General features: G+C 35.6%; 1 protein-coding gene across 1 annotated transcript; it reads left to right on the top strand.

The window, feature by feature from the left end:
• Positions 1 to 1,285: 1,285 nt before the first annotated feature.
• On the top strand, positions 1,286 to 5,979 carry LOC120286651 (nodulation protein H). Its single transcript, XM_039299000.1, is given in 7 exon segments — positions 1,286 to 1,801; positions 2,452 to 2,689; positions 2,770 to 3,028; positions 5,198 to 5,377; positions 5,455 to 5,610; positions 5,758 to 5,895; positions 5,897 to 5,979. Coding segments are annotated over 6 exon segments (948 nt in total). The 5' UTR covers positions 1,286 to 1,801; positions 2,452 to 2,525; the 3' UTR covers positions 5,948 to 5,979.
• Positions 5,980 to 14,933: the final 8,954 nt, after the last annotated feature.

The following is a 14,933-nucleotide window of genomic DNA, read 5'->3' as shown; positions in this document are numbered from 1 at the left end:
AACTTTCTCCTTTTATTAAACCTTAAAGGTTTCACGAAAATCCGTGCAATAGCTATGTCATTTTAAAATTATCAGCAACTTTGTCATTTTATTTGATGCGTTTTTCTTGAATTTAAAATTCTAATTGAGGTTGCTCGTTTCGTAACGATCGAAATCCATTTTCACGTGAAGGTGGTCTCGGAGACTATTCGACTGCTAAATTGAAAAAAGGAAATATTGGCGTTTAGATAGATTTATGTTTTGCTTTTTGCTTAATTTAAATTTTGCGGCAAACACACCCAAAACCGTTCACATGATACTAGTTTTGACACATTGATTCACATATGATTTCTATGATTAATTTAAATTTTTGATGAGAAAATAAAATTATTTTTGCTTTTTCGAAAAACTAAACAAACGGGGCTTGAGATTTGATATTTTTCTAGGGCAATCATGGACTAAAACAAATGAAAGGAAATGATTTAAAGAAAGAAATAGAATGTGCTATTTAAATTCCTTTAGAAAGAATTTAAGAAAAGAGCAAATAACAGTCATATTTTCTGAGACATGTGAGATTAGTGTTTTAAATATTAAGACTTTGTTTGTTTTGACAAAAATGAAAACATGCACCTCTTACAAAAATAAATAATAAAAAAATATTTTTGGTGTCTACAAATATATTTAAATATAAATTATTATCGATAATGAAAATGTTTCCATCGACTAATTATTTCAAATGATACAATTGATCATTTAAAAAAATTCTTCAAATAGAGTATTTTTATAAAATAAATGGAGCTTAAGAAAATGAATCAAAGAAGTTCTTTTGAACAATCAGAATAACAATAAAAACACGTGTATCCTTTACAAGAATTCTGCCAGTGAATGCTCCCGAGGCACCAATTAAATAATCCAACAAGAAAAAAGTAAAGTTTTAATAGTACTACTTCCCGGAATCATTCGCAATTAAAAAGCTTAACAATATCCTAAGACACTCGTCACGGGAGTAGCATTTTTCTTTTTATGGATTTTCATCCACAGCACTACTTTAATGGTCTTTCCAAACGACCCACTTTTCTCGCCCATTTTTATTTAGGGCGCAACTCGATTAACCTTTTCAAACACGCATGAAACACACTCGAACATCGAAGATAACTGGTGACCGGATCATTTGGGAATCGAACCGAAGTCAAAGTTTAGGGAAGAGGGTGCTGCGGAGGCCCTCTATTTTTATTAATTATGGCGGAGTTCGGTCGAGAGTTCCAACGGGACCGGGCTTCGTGCAGGCGAGATTAGGGGGTGGGTACGGGTACGGGGCCATCGCATCTGCTGTCGTGTAGGGACGGGACGACAGCATAGGAAACCATCATCATCGTCTCGTCTCGTCTCCCCTTCCGGAAAACGCCGAACCTGGGTGGGATTTGGGGCGAACCCAAATTGAGGGAAAAGCGTTTGGTCGCCTGCCATGTAATTTACTCTGGAAAATGGGGAGAAATGGATGATGGTGATGGTGCTGCATTGGCGAGGACCCGTGAAAAGCTGGCGGAGACTCGCTCTACGTCTCTCTGGGTGTGATGGGCTCGAGTTTGATTTCCACGAGGCACCCCGAATGTCGAAACTTTACCTTTTGCCTCTCTCGCTCTGAGCCTCTGACGCTCGCTTGAGGACTTGTCTTAGCTGGAGAGGGAAGGGGGCTTGTGGCGGATAAATCTGAGCTCGACCCGCGATTTCTCTCCTCTCTCTCTCTCTCGCTTGCTCGCTCGCTCGCTCGCTCCGTTTCAGAGTAGTCGCAATGGCGGAAGCGATTGTTTTTTCCGGCAAGGTGCGGTTCTTCTTTCTCGTTTGTTTTTGTTTGTTTTTTCCTCTCTGTTCGTTTGCTGCTGCTGCTGCTGCTGCTGCTGCTTCTTCTTCTTTACTGTAGAGAAGTATGTCTCTTCTGGTTCAATGAGCAAATGGGTCTTCCTTCTGTGGTTCTTCTTTGAAGTTCCGTGACGCTTGCGATTTTCAGGACAATGGGCTTGTTCCTTCCGAAGAATTAGCGCATCTGAGCAGGAAAAAAAGGACTCCTTTTGATGTTTTTGTTTGTATGATTTCTTTTTTACTTTTAGGGGAGGGGGTTGCTGAAGCAGCAACGAGGGTTCGGTTGGGATGACTGCTCGAATAATTAGCTTCGCATGTGCGGACATTGTGATTTTTGAACTGAGTATTCGATTGGACTTGCGAGTGTTTGGGGTTCTTTCTTGTTCTTCAATATGAAATGCAGGGTGTGCTCCTTTTCCCCTTGTGGTTATTATCTTCTTCATTGGTCTCTTCAGTGTTGGGCTCATATGGTATTGCTTTCTTTTTGGGTAAACCAAGCTTGAAGCAGATTTACAACCATATTTGTGACGTTCAGCGTCCTCTTTCTTTTTAATTTTTCATTTTCGGGTCATTGACATGAATTTACTCTTCCTTTCTCCATGTGAATGGCAGGATACATTTATCGTAAAGCCCCACAAGAAATCTTCTCCTTTATTGTATAGGACCATAGTATTGTTATTTGCGTGATGTGTGGACTATATATCTGCTCAATTTGCATCAGGCAGATAAGCAATCAGTCTAGTACTAGATTTCAGAACATCCAGATTATTGAGGAGCCCTGTTGCAATGGCAATATGGAAAAATTTGATAACCCCTCAATGCATTACCCAAGACCTCAAACTTTTAGCAGGTAAATGAGAATCATTAGCTGGTATTGGAAAATAAGCATTCGGAGTGTTGACCTGATTTTCTTCTCTTTAATATAAACAGGTTTGAGTGTTCACATAATCCAGTGCGATTCTTCACGATCATATCGATGCAGAGATCAGGGAGTGGATGGTTTGAGACTCTTTTGAATAGCCATGTCAATGTTAGTTCCAACGGGGAGATATTCTCTGTTTGGGATAGGAGGAAAAATATTTCTTCCATCTTACAAACGCTGGATAGAGTCTACAACTTAGACTGGTTTAGCAGTGCTTCCAAGAATGAGTGTTCTGCTGCAGTTGGCTTCAAATGGATGCTTAATCAGGTATATTATTTCTTCATGTTGAGAATGCTCCATATGTGTTTTCAGATCCTCTCAGTTTACCGAGTCCATTTTGTCTCTTAGTTTTACCCATGAGAAGTTGCCACATCATCTCCAGAAGAAATGATTGAATGAGATTGAAAAGCCATTCTATTCTTGTTGAAACATTTGCAAGCTTGCTATTTGTTTGAATTTGAAATTTGACTGGATTTAGTTTTTTTTTTTTGCTGACATGATGCCTTAGTAGAGGATCCATTGGATTGATCATTACATTTATGGTGACTTTGAGGGCATAAAACGAAGGTGTCTTGATATCCTCTAAAAGTGACGCCTCTTAATTCTCTGATATTCTTGCTCTTCACAATCCTACTTTTCAGGTAGGCCATTGTAAAATCTGCTCAACTAGAACGCAGAGCCTATTTTTCTATGCATATGGTAGTCAGTATTGGAATCAAAATCCCAGTTGAATTGAGTATTGTTGTGGTTTTACTACTGTAAAATGGATTTTGGCAAAGTTGTTTGAGATTGGTCACGGTGACTTAAATGAAAATATAAAATACATTGCTAATAATTGTTCTGATCTTGTATTTAACTACAAAATCATGTTTTGGAAGAGAGGTTAGGCTAAGTGTTTAAAAAAAAGCTAACAAAATGTCCTTTAAGCAAAACATAGGAAGAGTTATATAATTATGAGGTTGTGGTGGGGAAAATATGCATTGCATTGCAAAAAGGGTGGTTGTGTAACTTTTTTTTTATTTGCTGAGGTTAAATGGCCATTGCAGGAGAAATGCACATTCATACTTTAGTGCAATGACCAAAGGGTGAAAAAAATTGATACCTGTATCTCACTTTAATTTGTGCTCCATTCCTTGATAATAGGCATGAAATGGAATGAAGCCAAATATATGTTTTGACTTTGGTTTGAGTAGATATGGCTTCTGACAATTTCAAATTAGTGGCGTGCTCTCTGTTTATGTATTTTTCATATGGTTATAAAATTTATGTGTACATGTTAGCAATCCTTGAATGGGTTGTCAGCTTAACTAGTATCAATGCATTTTGTATAAATCTTTTTTGCCAATACTTTTACCCGTTTCACAGATGAGACTATTAGATTACTACAATAATTTATGTAACTTACTGATGACAATACTTACAAAGTCTAAACCTTTACCAAACTTCTTTCATTTTCATCTTTTGGCTGGGTCCTCTGGCAGGAGGTGGACTTGGTTTCTGGTCCTTTTTGTGTTTAGCAGTGAAGAAAGCATTAGATTCTTTCAAGAGAAACTTCTCCGTCAGCCGAATCCTCTATGGCATAATTGAAAGACAGTTACGATCAACAAATGAGAGAATATTCTTATTCTGGAATATTTCTGTATGTGGCCTGTGTATAAAGTTCATGTGCTATAATGGAATTGGTTCTCCTTTTTGTCCAGGTTTATCCTGTAAAAGGACTAGAATCTTCTCTTGTAGAGAGCTTGGAGTAGCTCTGCATCAATTAAACAATAGTTGGAAGTTTACAGGATGGATTCAATAAATTTGTTTATATTACCTTAGTAGTCCTGTAGAGTTTGGTCCCATGGAAGTCACTTTAGGGATGTGATGTTTGAACATCTGATGCCGTTATTAAATGGTTAGATTCTTCAAGGCCTTCTCTGATGAACTGGCCTTTCCTTACTTAGAATGACATGTGGCACAGCAGTTTGCAGTTGCACTGAGAAGCCGCTTATCCAAGTACTGCAATCAATTTTTCTGTAAAAACATCACCATTGAGCTGTGCTCTTTCCACTTATCTTCTTTGACCTTGTTTTATCGGGTCCTGTAATGTTGCCTACATTTATTGTCAGATGTTTTCAATGAAGAGAATTTCGGGAATCGCGTATTCTATTCAATGATGGATTAATAATAGAGTAGAATGTATTTGGTTCTTATTGTAACTTCTTATGTGGTAGGAATAGAAATGATATTTTGAGCAAAAGCTTCTGAACGCTGTCTTCATCATCATCATCATCATCATCATCATCATCATCAAGGTGTTTTAACTTTTTCTCAGTCTTTCTTCTGTAAACAGAGTATCTATCCAGGCCTATGAAGTATATTTGTTGTCCTCCCATGTTTGCTTCAATGAATGTACAGTGCAATAGGTCATCCACTTTTTTGTGATTGATGCAGGGATTAATGGAACACCACAACGAAATTCTAGAGTATTTGAATCGTAGGGGTGTGTCTGTAGTATTTCTCTTCAGAAGAAATCTTCTACGTCGCATGGTTTCGGTGCTTGCTAATTCCTATGATCGGCACGCCAAATTACTCAATGGGACTCACAAGTCTCATGTGCATTCACCGGAAGAGGTCTCTCTCTCTCTCTCTCTCTCTCTCTCTCTCTCTCTGCTTTTGTGTACCTATTGTAATTTGGTTACATTTTCCAGGCTGATACACTTTCAACCTACAAGCCGACAATTAATTCCACATCATTGATAGATGACCTGAAGGAAGTAGAGGCAACAGTTGCTAAAGCTTTAGCATTTTATAACACCACAAGACACATCGTTCTGTATTATGAGGATCTCATAAAAGACCGAACTGTAAGTAGTGAAGCTTATAGGTCTGTTTCAGTCAATTATTTTGCAGATTCTCCCAGTACACCTGATAGCAAAATTTGACTCGCACAGATAAGATGGTAGTTCTCACCTATAATTATTTTCCTCGCTTGTTTTATACTTCTTTTGCAGAAACTAAAAGATGTTCAAGAATTCCTTAATCTGCCAGTAATGGAACTCACGAGCCGTCAGGTTAAGATACACAAAGGGCCGGTATCTGACTTGATTAGTAACTGGGACAAAGTCAACCGAGCACTCAGCGGAACGGTTTTATGAGAGCTTCATCCATGACGACTACTCCCAGGAAACTTCTAACTTATAGGATAGTGTGCTCTGTGTAGATATGCAGTCAAGCTCTCAAATAGTTGTTACTGCAGAAGCTAACCAACACCGATAATGATGTCCCAAAATTTGAGTGGCTGCAATGGTACAGCGCAACGACCAAATTTTGGCTCATTTGATACTCTCGCCCAACCTTGCATGCAGGTCTGCTGAAATTTTGTGAAATTTTGGATGAGAATGGTATGACTCTCGTTTCCTTTTCTTTCCCTCTCTTTTCAAATCAACACCTTGTTGATCCTAGCAAAAGAATCAACACCTTGCTGATCCTTACGTTTAGCGTTGTAATAGAATCGGTGTACATTTACTGAAACGAAATTGTATTGAGGTTGTAATGAGGTTGAGAGTGAGAATGAAGTTCAGGATTAATCACCATTAATGGTTTGATTTTATGCCTTCTCTATTTCCTTGCCCTTTTAGTTTGCTGTGAAATTGCAAGAAGGATCCTTTGAATTATGACGTTTGTCTAATGTTTGTGTTTGAAATAATGTAGCCTTATCACATTGATTAAGTCAGGTTGATAAGGCCTCTATTAGATCTCGATCGTAGGTTATTGTTACAACTTGTAAGAAATATTGGTAGCCAAAACTCTTTCTTTAAAGAGCAAAATTCTTGGACAAGTTAAACTCTATCGTCTATTACAAGTTAATGTGCTCTCTTAATTGTCTGTTAGCGTTAGTTAACACATCATTCATCCTGAAAGGGGAAATGATATAAATGGGAAATGATATAAATGGTTTTTAAACTTTGATCTAATATGTAATATTGTCCCTCAACTTTTAATTTGTTTAATATGGTTTTGAACTTTAGCCTAATGTATAATGTTGTTTTTGAACTTTTAAGTTGTGCAAGGTAGTCCTTGAATTTATGTTCAATTTAGTCCCTAAATTATATAAAATTGTTTAATATGATTTTTGAACTTGAATTAATGGAAGAATAACATTGGATATTTTCATCTTATTCAAGGACTACATTAAGCATTTACTAAAAATTCATGGATCGCATCAAACAAATTAAAACTTTAGGATTACGGGATAATTATTATTTGCGTGTAATATGATTCACCCACTTATGAAACAAATGCGATTAAATTTAACTGTACCCGGTTAATTACCTGTTGAAAAAGACTCGTGTTAATAATTATTATTTGCGTGTAATATGATTCACCCACTTATGAAACAAATGTGATTAAATTTAATTGTACCCGGTTAATTACCTGTTGAAAAGAACTCGTGTTAAATATTGATAGCTCTAAAAATTTATATTTTCCAGGTTTACATTGGCGGCAATGCCTAAAAAGAAAGAAAAGGACAGCAATCATACTGCATGTATTGCAAGTTGCGAGCTAATCTGCATACTTACTGCCTGCCCTAAATGTATGCTGCAAACACACTGTTCATAATTGGCTTAGTAGTCCTCCACTGGATCTTCGTGCCCTTGTTTTGGTGAAAGAAATTTAAAAGTCAAAGAACTTGGAGGAACAATCTTTAGTTGCGCCATACCGAATTTTGGGACCGGCTTGATTTATGACCCAATTTTGAAAATGGTTATGACGATCCAATTGAGAATTTTCATCAGCGAAAGGAGAACTTCTTAGAAATGTTTTTCTCATTTGCAATTTAATTACAATTTCAATTATTATATATCAAATGGAGTGAGATTTGCATGGGGAATATTGACAATATCAACCTCTTAATGTGTTAAGCCTGACACCTTTATTCAGGGAGATTGGCAAGAGGGAGCCCAAGTCGGGTTTGTTGTATTAAGTTGGATCCACTTTCACTTAAAAGTTTAAGTCAATGAATTATATGCCAATTAAGATATTAATTGCTTAATACCACACCAATTCTCCAATATAAGGCTTTCTATCTCAACACAGATTGTATAACTTTTTCTATGCATCCCACATCTCACTATCAACATGGACAGTTAACTATGAGTTGCTAAAAATAAAGCCATACGTATGAATGGTAAATGTGGGAAGTGTAAAATAGGATTATATGGTCTGGATACATAACTTTTTCAAGAGTAATAGTTAAGGAAAGGCTATGCAATGCACGGCCTTACATTTCCTCAGGTGAAGATTTAACTTATCGTGTAAATGTTCTAATTTCCTCATATCGTACGAAAGAACTAATGTAAATTTATAGAAATAGAATCCTTAGTAATTTCCTAAGCGACAGTATAACTTTTTCTTAGAGATTGCAAGTTATCTGACCGATTAGTTAGAAAATTAGTCCTTGATTTAATTAGGAATGTAATGTTATTTGATAGTGATCTGTATTAATGGTGCCTTTTAGGGAATTAGCTTCTCAAAACTCATTTTTCTATTTTTCCTCAGAACTTTGAAAGGTAGAAAACAATATCATGAATGAGGCTCTCCATTATTGTTCGAGAATTAATGTTCATGAGAAGATAAATGACTATGGATTTATATAAGTTTTTGTAACTTTGATAACTTATTTGGGAAAATTGTCCAAAAGTTCTACACCCATTATACTACGGTTAGTTCAATCTAGCTTTTAATTTAGTGAATTTACTCATAAATTTTTGATAATTTTCAATATAATCATTAACCAATTTTTGTCAAAAATTACTGGCATGGTGGTCAAGTTAATGCCATTTGTCCTACGTGACATGATTGGCGTGGATGACTGAAGTAAATGTAGATCATTTTGTAATTTTTAAAATTTATTTGATTTTTTTTTTTTTTGGTCTTTTCCAATTTTGCTAAGGATTATGTCTCGACGATGACTGAAAGTCACTTCATCGGATTATTAGTATTTTTGAAATGGGTACATGCTTGGTTTCTGGAAATGGGGAAAAGAAAAGGAAAAAGGAAAGAAAAGAAAAGAAAAGAAAAAGAAAATTAAAAAGTTCATAAAATTATTAAAAATTGCAAAAAATTGTCCACATTAGGATTGGCTATGTCATGTAGATGACACTCACTGACTTGATTGCCACATTAACATTTTTTCGGCCAAAATTGGTTAGTGTGATTATTTTAGCAAATCGTCAAAATATTTAAGACTAAATTAATCAAATTGAAAAATTTAGGATTGAATTGACCACCATTCAATATGTTTATGACTTTTTGGACAATTATCTCCAAATTTATTGGTACCACTTTGCAATAATTTGATTGAATTAGATGGAAAAAAATATTACTAACGTGTGGCCCTATCCTTGCGTGTGCAACTATATCTTTAAGATGGTTAGTTTTGATAAATTTATAAAATTGATATAATATATACTATGGAAATAAAAATAAATAACACGATAATAGTTTTTGGAGAAAGGAGATATACTTAAAAGTAGACGTGAAGTTAGATGAATATTTATTTTTGGAAACAATAAGATGATAGTTCGAAACATTTTCACAAAAATCTCCATTGTAAAGTCAAGTTAGTTTGAGACTTTGTTTATTTCAAGGAAAGTGAATGATATGAAAAACATTTCTAAAAAAAAAATTGCTTGTGTTGCTTATAATAATTAGGCAATAAAAATGTTTCTATTATCCACAAAAATTTATGTTTAATTATTTTAGTGTACGATGAAAATATTTTTCGTTTACTCATTTTTATAAGTGATATAGTGATCATTTTTAGTTGTTTCAAATTATTCATTTTACGTGAAACAAATGCATCCTAGTTTATATATATGTATATAATCATTGACACAAGTGACTTGAGGTTGCGTGTACATATTCTCTATTAACTCTAGTGAATCTTCGATGACTCAACAAAATTGACTTGTAATGTTAGAAAATAATCGAAAAACCTATTGGACTTGTTAAGGGTTACGTAATTCTAAACCTTAACAAGTGTCCAGATACATTATTTAATATTTTCCATCCAAAGATGTAGTTCTCACTTGTTTCATTCTTCGCTATAATAATTTGCCACTTCTCAAGGTCTTGAGCTCTAATTATGAGAAATAGAACAATTTCGCGATCCTCTTAGCCCTATAAATAACCATGAAGATCTTGGAATTATGGCATCTGGCTCAGCCTCTCTCCCTCTCTCTCTATGGCTCCTAAGCTTTTCTTTTCGTGCCTTCTGGTGCTATTATTTTTTACCCAGGAAATTCAACCTATTGTCGGAAGGCAAATGAAAAAACCAAGCCAAAAGATATTGGCAAAGCTCAAGCTAGTACCAACCAGATGGTACTAGTTAGCATCAGAAAACCTTGGAGAACAACAGCATGAATCATGGCAGCCACCTAAACAACTCCGACATGGAAAGTGTCGCTTGCCGCTCGCCGCAGCCTCGGTTGGAGTTGGGGCCGAGTCACACAACTCACAGCCATCACCTCGGAGCAGTCTAGGTTCCACGTCTCCCCAGTCACAGCCGAGCATCGGACATGGGTTCATAACTAGGGTTTTGTTAAGTTCAGTGTAACTCTGAGTCATTGCTCACCAAATGATCCTCTTTTTGCTACATATCACACGCGCGTCTTATATTTTCTAGCTATTGCTGGAGTAAAGAGTGTCAGTAATAGTGTATGTACATGAAACATGGATTGTAATAAAGATGATGCAACTTCCGTATGTAGTTCTTTCGTAACAAATTGTTTCTGCATTAAAAACTTTTCCGGGTTACCTTTTTGCTTAATGACCCTAATTTGAACATTAGGCCATCAATCTGTTTTCCTAATTAACATGAAGTACAGAAAACATCTAGCTAGCTAATTATCGCCAAAGCGAAATCATTTCAAGGCAGGTCACGCATTTTGCGCTCCTTGAAAACTTCTAATAAGCAAGGTTACGCTGTAATACCTGTTGAAAAATATTAATTACTAGAATCTAGGATTTTCCTTGATTTTTATTAATAGAAAATGGTGGATACATTGCAGACAAGAGATCCTCTAGCGATGACCAGGACTTGTAATACAGCAAGCTGAGCTATCAGTGAGAGGACCATAGCTGACACGGAGAAACTATCTCATATAAATACAATGCTAATCTGATGTATAAAATTTGGTATGAAAAAATCTGATGAAAAAAAATCCAATATTGTTTTGTAAAGAAGGAATAATGGAATGTTATGAGAAGAATCAAATTTGCAAGTTTCAATGTCAATATATATAAATTAATTAAGTCGTGTTGTATTTGATACACTCAATGTATTTCGAAAACATGATGAATTACTATATGTTGGCATATCTTTCTCCAAGTTCAATATGAACTGAGAAAGCCCTTTTCAACCAAAAATTAAGCAAGCTTAATGGAACCAGAATTTAGGCCCCCAAAAAAAAAAATGGAACCAGAATGAAGTATATTCAAGTTATCTTCTTTGAATAATTGGGTTGTGCTCACTTTCACTGTTGCATTTGCACTGAATCGAGTTAAATGTATACATCATTTCATTTAGGTCAATGCATTTTCTTTTCTTCGGTCAGGTAGCCCGACATGATTTGGCTTTCGATCAGACCATTTTTGTTAAGTTCCCAGTTAGGCGAATAACGGCTTTGTGGTGTATTTTCTTTACCCCATGATCTCCATTCATACTCGCAAGGCATTTCAGCAATTAAATCAGTGATTGGGGCATAAAACAGGCAGCTATATTTAATATTTCATATTGCATGACATGATGGAACTCTTAATTAATTTCAACCTAGAGGAAAGAAAAAAAAGCTGAGAAAGCCATATCTCCTTAGAGATAATTGAGGCAGTCTATTATTTCAATTTGATTGCTCAAACTTTCCGAAGAACTCGAAACTGACAATAATGGTCATCAGGAAAAACGACCGAAAATCGAGGAATAATTACCACTCAATTTTGGGTTCGTGAAGTTGGTACCAGAAATTGTAAAACTGAACCAATTGAACTAAATTAAATGAAGATACAGTAAAGAAAACGAAAATAGCCACATTGAAAAATAGAGATGTCTGATATGCTGTCTGTGTGGGTCTTCTTTCCCGTTCTGCTATAACTTATACGTACTTACAGATAACTGCTTTACTCTCCATACATTGACGGCATTTATAACAATAATCACTGTTCCCACCTTCACAGTAATCATCATGTTTTGGCATTTACTTGCAATTGGCACACTGATTATGTTGCTTGCTATAAAATTTATCATTGGCAACACATATAAAATAACAATATGACAACAACATTATTAATATTTTGCTTTTGAAATATGTCTGACTTACATAGAAATTGCCCATCAACTAATATGTGTTTTTATGTGCCAACGATTCTATCATCTCCATGCTTGTTTTACTTCTTCAATTCTTCTTGAAAAGGACAATCATAGACGCTCATGGACATTTTGTCACCAAAGTATCAGCAAAATGCATAAAATTAATATTCGGTGGATGTTACCCCAATTCTTTATGATAAGTGAAGTCAATTACCATGCACAAAATCATTAAAGGCCCTTGGAAGACCTCATACTAAACAGATGAAGTTTATATGTTTCCTGTATCGTAATTGGATTATTTTTATTGCCAATCTTTCAGGGTTGGTGTAGTTGAATAGGTGTCAAGGGATTTTCAACACAGGATTTAGACAACATCAATTAAACTATGCCTTGCAAATTGTTCTGTAATTAGGATCATCAACATAATTTAAAGATCTGAACTTACCTAGTTCATGATATTTACAAAGTATTTCTTACATTTTAAGATAATTCGACCTTTGTGCTCATATTCGATAAGCAAAATCAGGCTATTCCGCTTCTTAGTTTCAACTGGTTGGGGTTGCTACACGTGGGACGATCGGTCAAAAACTCATAGATTCTCCGAGAAATTCTATCTTGAAAAGCCAAAGGTCACCATCAAACCAGTCCTGGACGGCTCTATTATAGTTTAATAAATTCCACCGAAATTCCACCGAAATTCCAAGCGCACTAAACTGACAAATCCAACAAAATGAAAATGTTTTTTGTCTCTAATTTGTGGATTATAAAATGCTAGTGGCAGGAGGTCGGGAGGGTTCCGCCGGTGTAGAGCCAACCACGCAATGTTCTTTAGTCAGATTCTTTAGCATTCAAATGAAAAAGAAAATCAATTTGCCAAATGGGGGCAATCGGGAGAGTTCCATTTTGATTGGAGGTTTGCTAGGGGCAGAGAATACCAATCTGGGGCTCATCATTTGGTCCATTTCACTAAGTTGTGAAGGACTAATCAAGATACAACTCTGATCTTGCTGTGACAAAGGAGTGGTGGGGTTTCCCTTTTGAAAGTCTAGTGGTTGTGGTGCATTTGACCCTTGACCTTTTCTTTTCCTGGAGATTTGCCGTACATATTAGATCTTGCAAAATGATTGCGGAAGGTGCTTCATGATACTATTTTGGCAACTTTTTCTCAAATTTTTTCTGAAGAAAGTTGCTCTATTGAAAAAACAAGAGTTCAATTTCCATATGCAAGCGGATTTTTTTTTTGTTCATTGGTTAATTACCAAGGATAAATAGTGAATGAGTACTTAACAAGGGTCGATAATTCTCAAGTAATCGATTGAACTAAGAAAAGAAAAAGGAAGTTTTGTAAACTCAAACTTATATTTGAGAAGGGCCAAAAAGTGAACTTATAATTTTGACACTAAAAGTTAGAATAAATTTGTTATAATATATAGAATTGTCTCAAACTAAATTGACTCTTAAATCTCTAAAACGTTCAATTAGTTCTTTTGATTTAATAAAATGTAAATAGACTCTTTCATTATCTCTATCAATTGGACTTTGATTGCATTCATTTAATGTGTAAATGTGAATTAAAATATGTTAACGGGAGTTGAACTTGAGTTCCCTCTTAATGATCTCCAAGTGAAACTATATCACTACCCACGGTACCAAACTCGTAATATTAGACGGTTGTTGGTAGCCCACTTTTGATGTGCATCAGCATTTGGAGAAATATATGAAAAAATGAATCTTCGATTAACTCCCTAATTGAAGTAAGGATGGTGTCCCCCTCTTCCAATTGATCTTGGCTAGGCCAAGATGATTGGAGATTTGAATGAGAGGGCTCTGAAGTGAGGGAGAGGTTTCTTAAGCGCACATGTGAGGATGTTTGGAAAAAAAGTTTCACATCAGAAATGTGCTGTAAAGGTGAAACAGTTAATACATTTTTGAAGAATATTTATTGGCTTGAACTTTTAAGTGATGATTATTTCCAATTGGATACGATGAAGGACTCAAACTTAAATTGTCTTTTGGTGATCTTTTCAAGTGAAGGTATTAGAGTTTTACTAGAAGAACCCACAATTTTTTACAATCATCATGGATCACGTTTCATATTATCATGAGACCAAACATAGGATCTAAACCTGAAACCGTTGGTTACGGGTCATTTGCAATTGTTGGAATCGTACATATACATGAGGAATAACTGAAGAGGAGAAGAAACGATAGATAAGCTTAATCTTAGTGACCGAACTAGAGATGCATTGGACTAGTCAAGCTTCATGCAATTTACCTCAAGAGCACTGTTAACTGACTACTCACTTTGGCCTAAGTGCTTGCCAAGTTCAAGAAGCTTAACATCGAATTTCAGAAAGGCTGGAATTTGTCCTTCGGCATATGCAATACATATTCCATGCCGGTTAGGAAGCTTTTCTAACATATATATTTTTTGCCCCCCTCTCACCAGAGGTCCATTCATTGCATAAAACGTTAATTCTATCAGTGGGGTGGAAAAAAATGCTGACCTGAAAAAAGCCGAATCCGATAAGTCAAACAAATGAAGTCATGGTACCAAGGTCCACAGAGATACATGATCTTGAAAAAGCAAAAACATGAAGAAGACACTCAATGGCTATCAATTGTTGGAGATTTTGTCAAATTCTGGCTGTCCACATAAGCGGTTCGTTGGGCGACCGTAGTTGGGTCGGGCAGTTATTTAATTGACTCTTGCACTGGCCCACTCAGTGTCCTTCTACTGTTGTCTATAATTACATTTATCAGAAATATCAGTAGCTAGGATATGTACTTATCAACTCAAAATGTAAAATGAAATACCAC

This window comes from Eucalyptus grandis, chromosome 8 (assembly GCF_016545825.1).
Source record: "Eucalyptus grandis isolate ANBG69807.140 chromosome 8, ASM1654582v1, whole genome shotgun sequence".
In the NCBI taxonomy this organism is placed as follows: Eukaryota; Viridiplantae; Streptophyta; class Magnoliopsida; order Myrtales; family Myrtaceae; genus Eucalyptus; species Eucalyptus grandis.
This window is presented reverse-complemented; position numbering and strand designations above follow the sequence as displayed.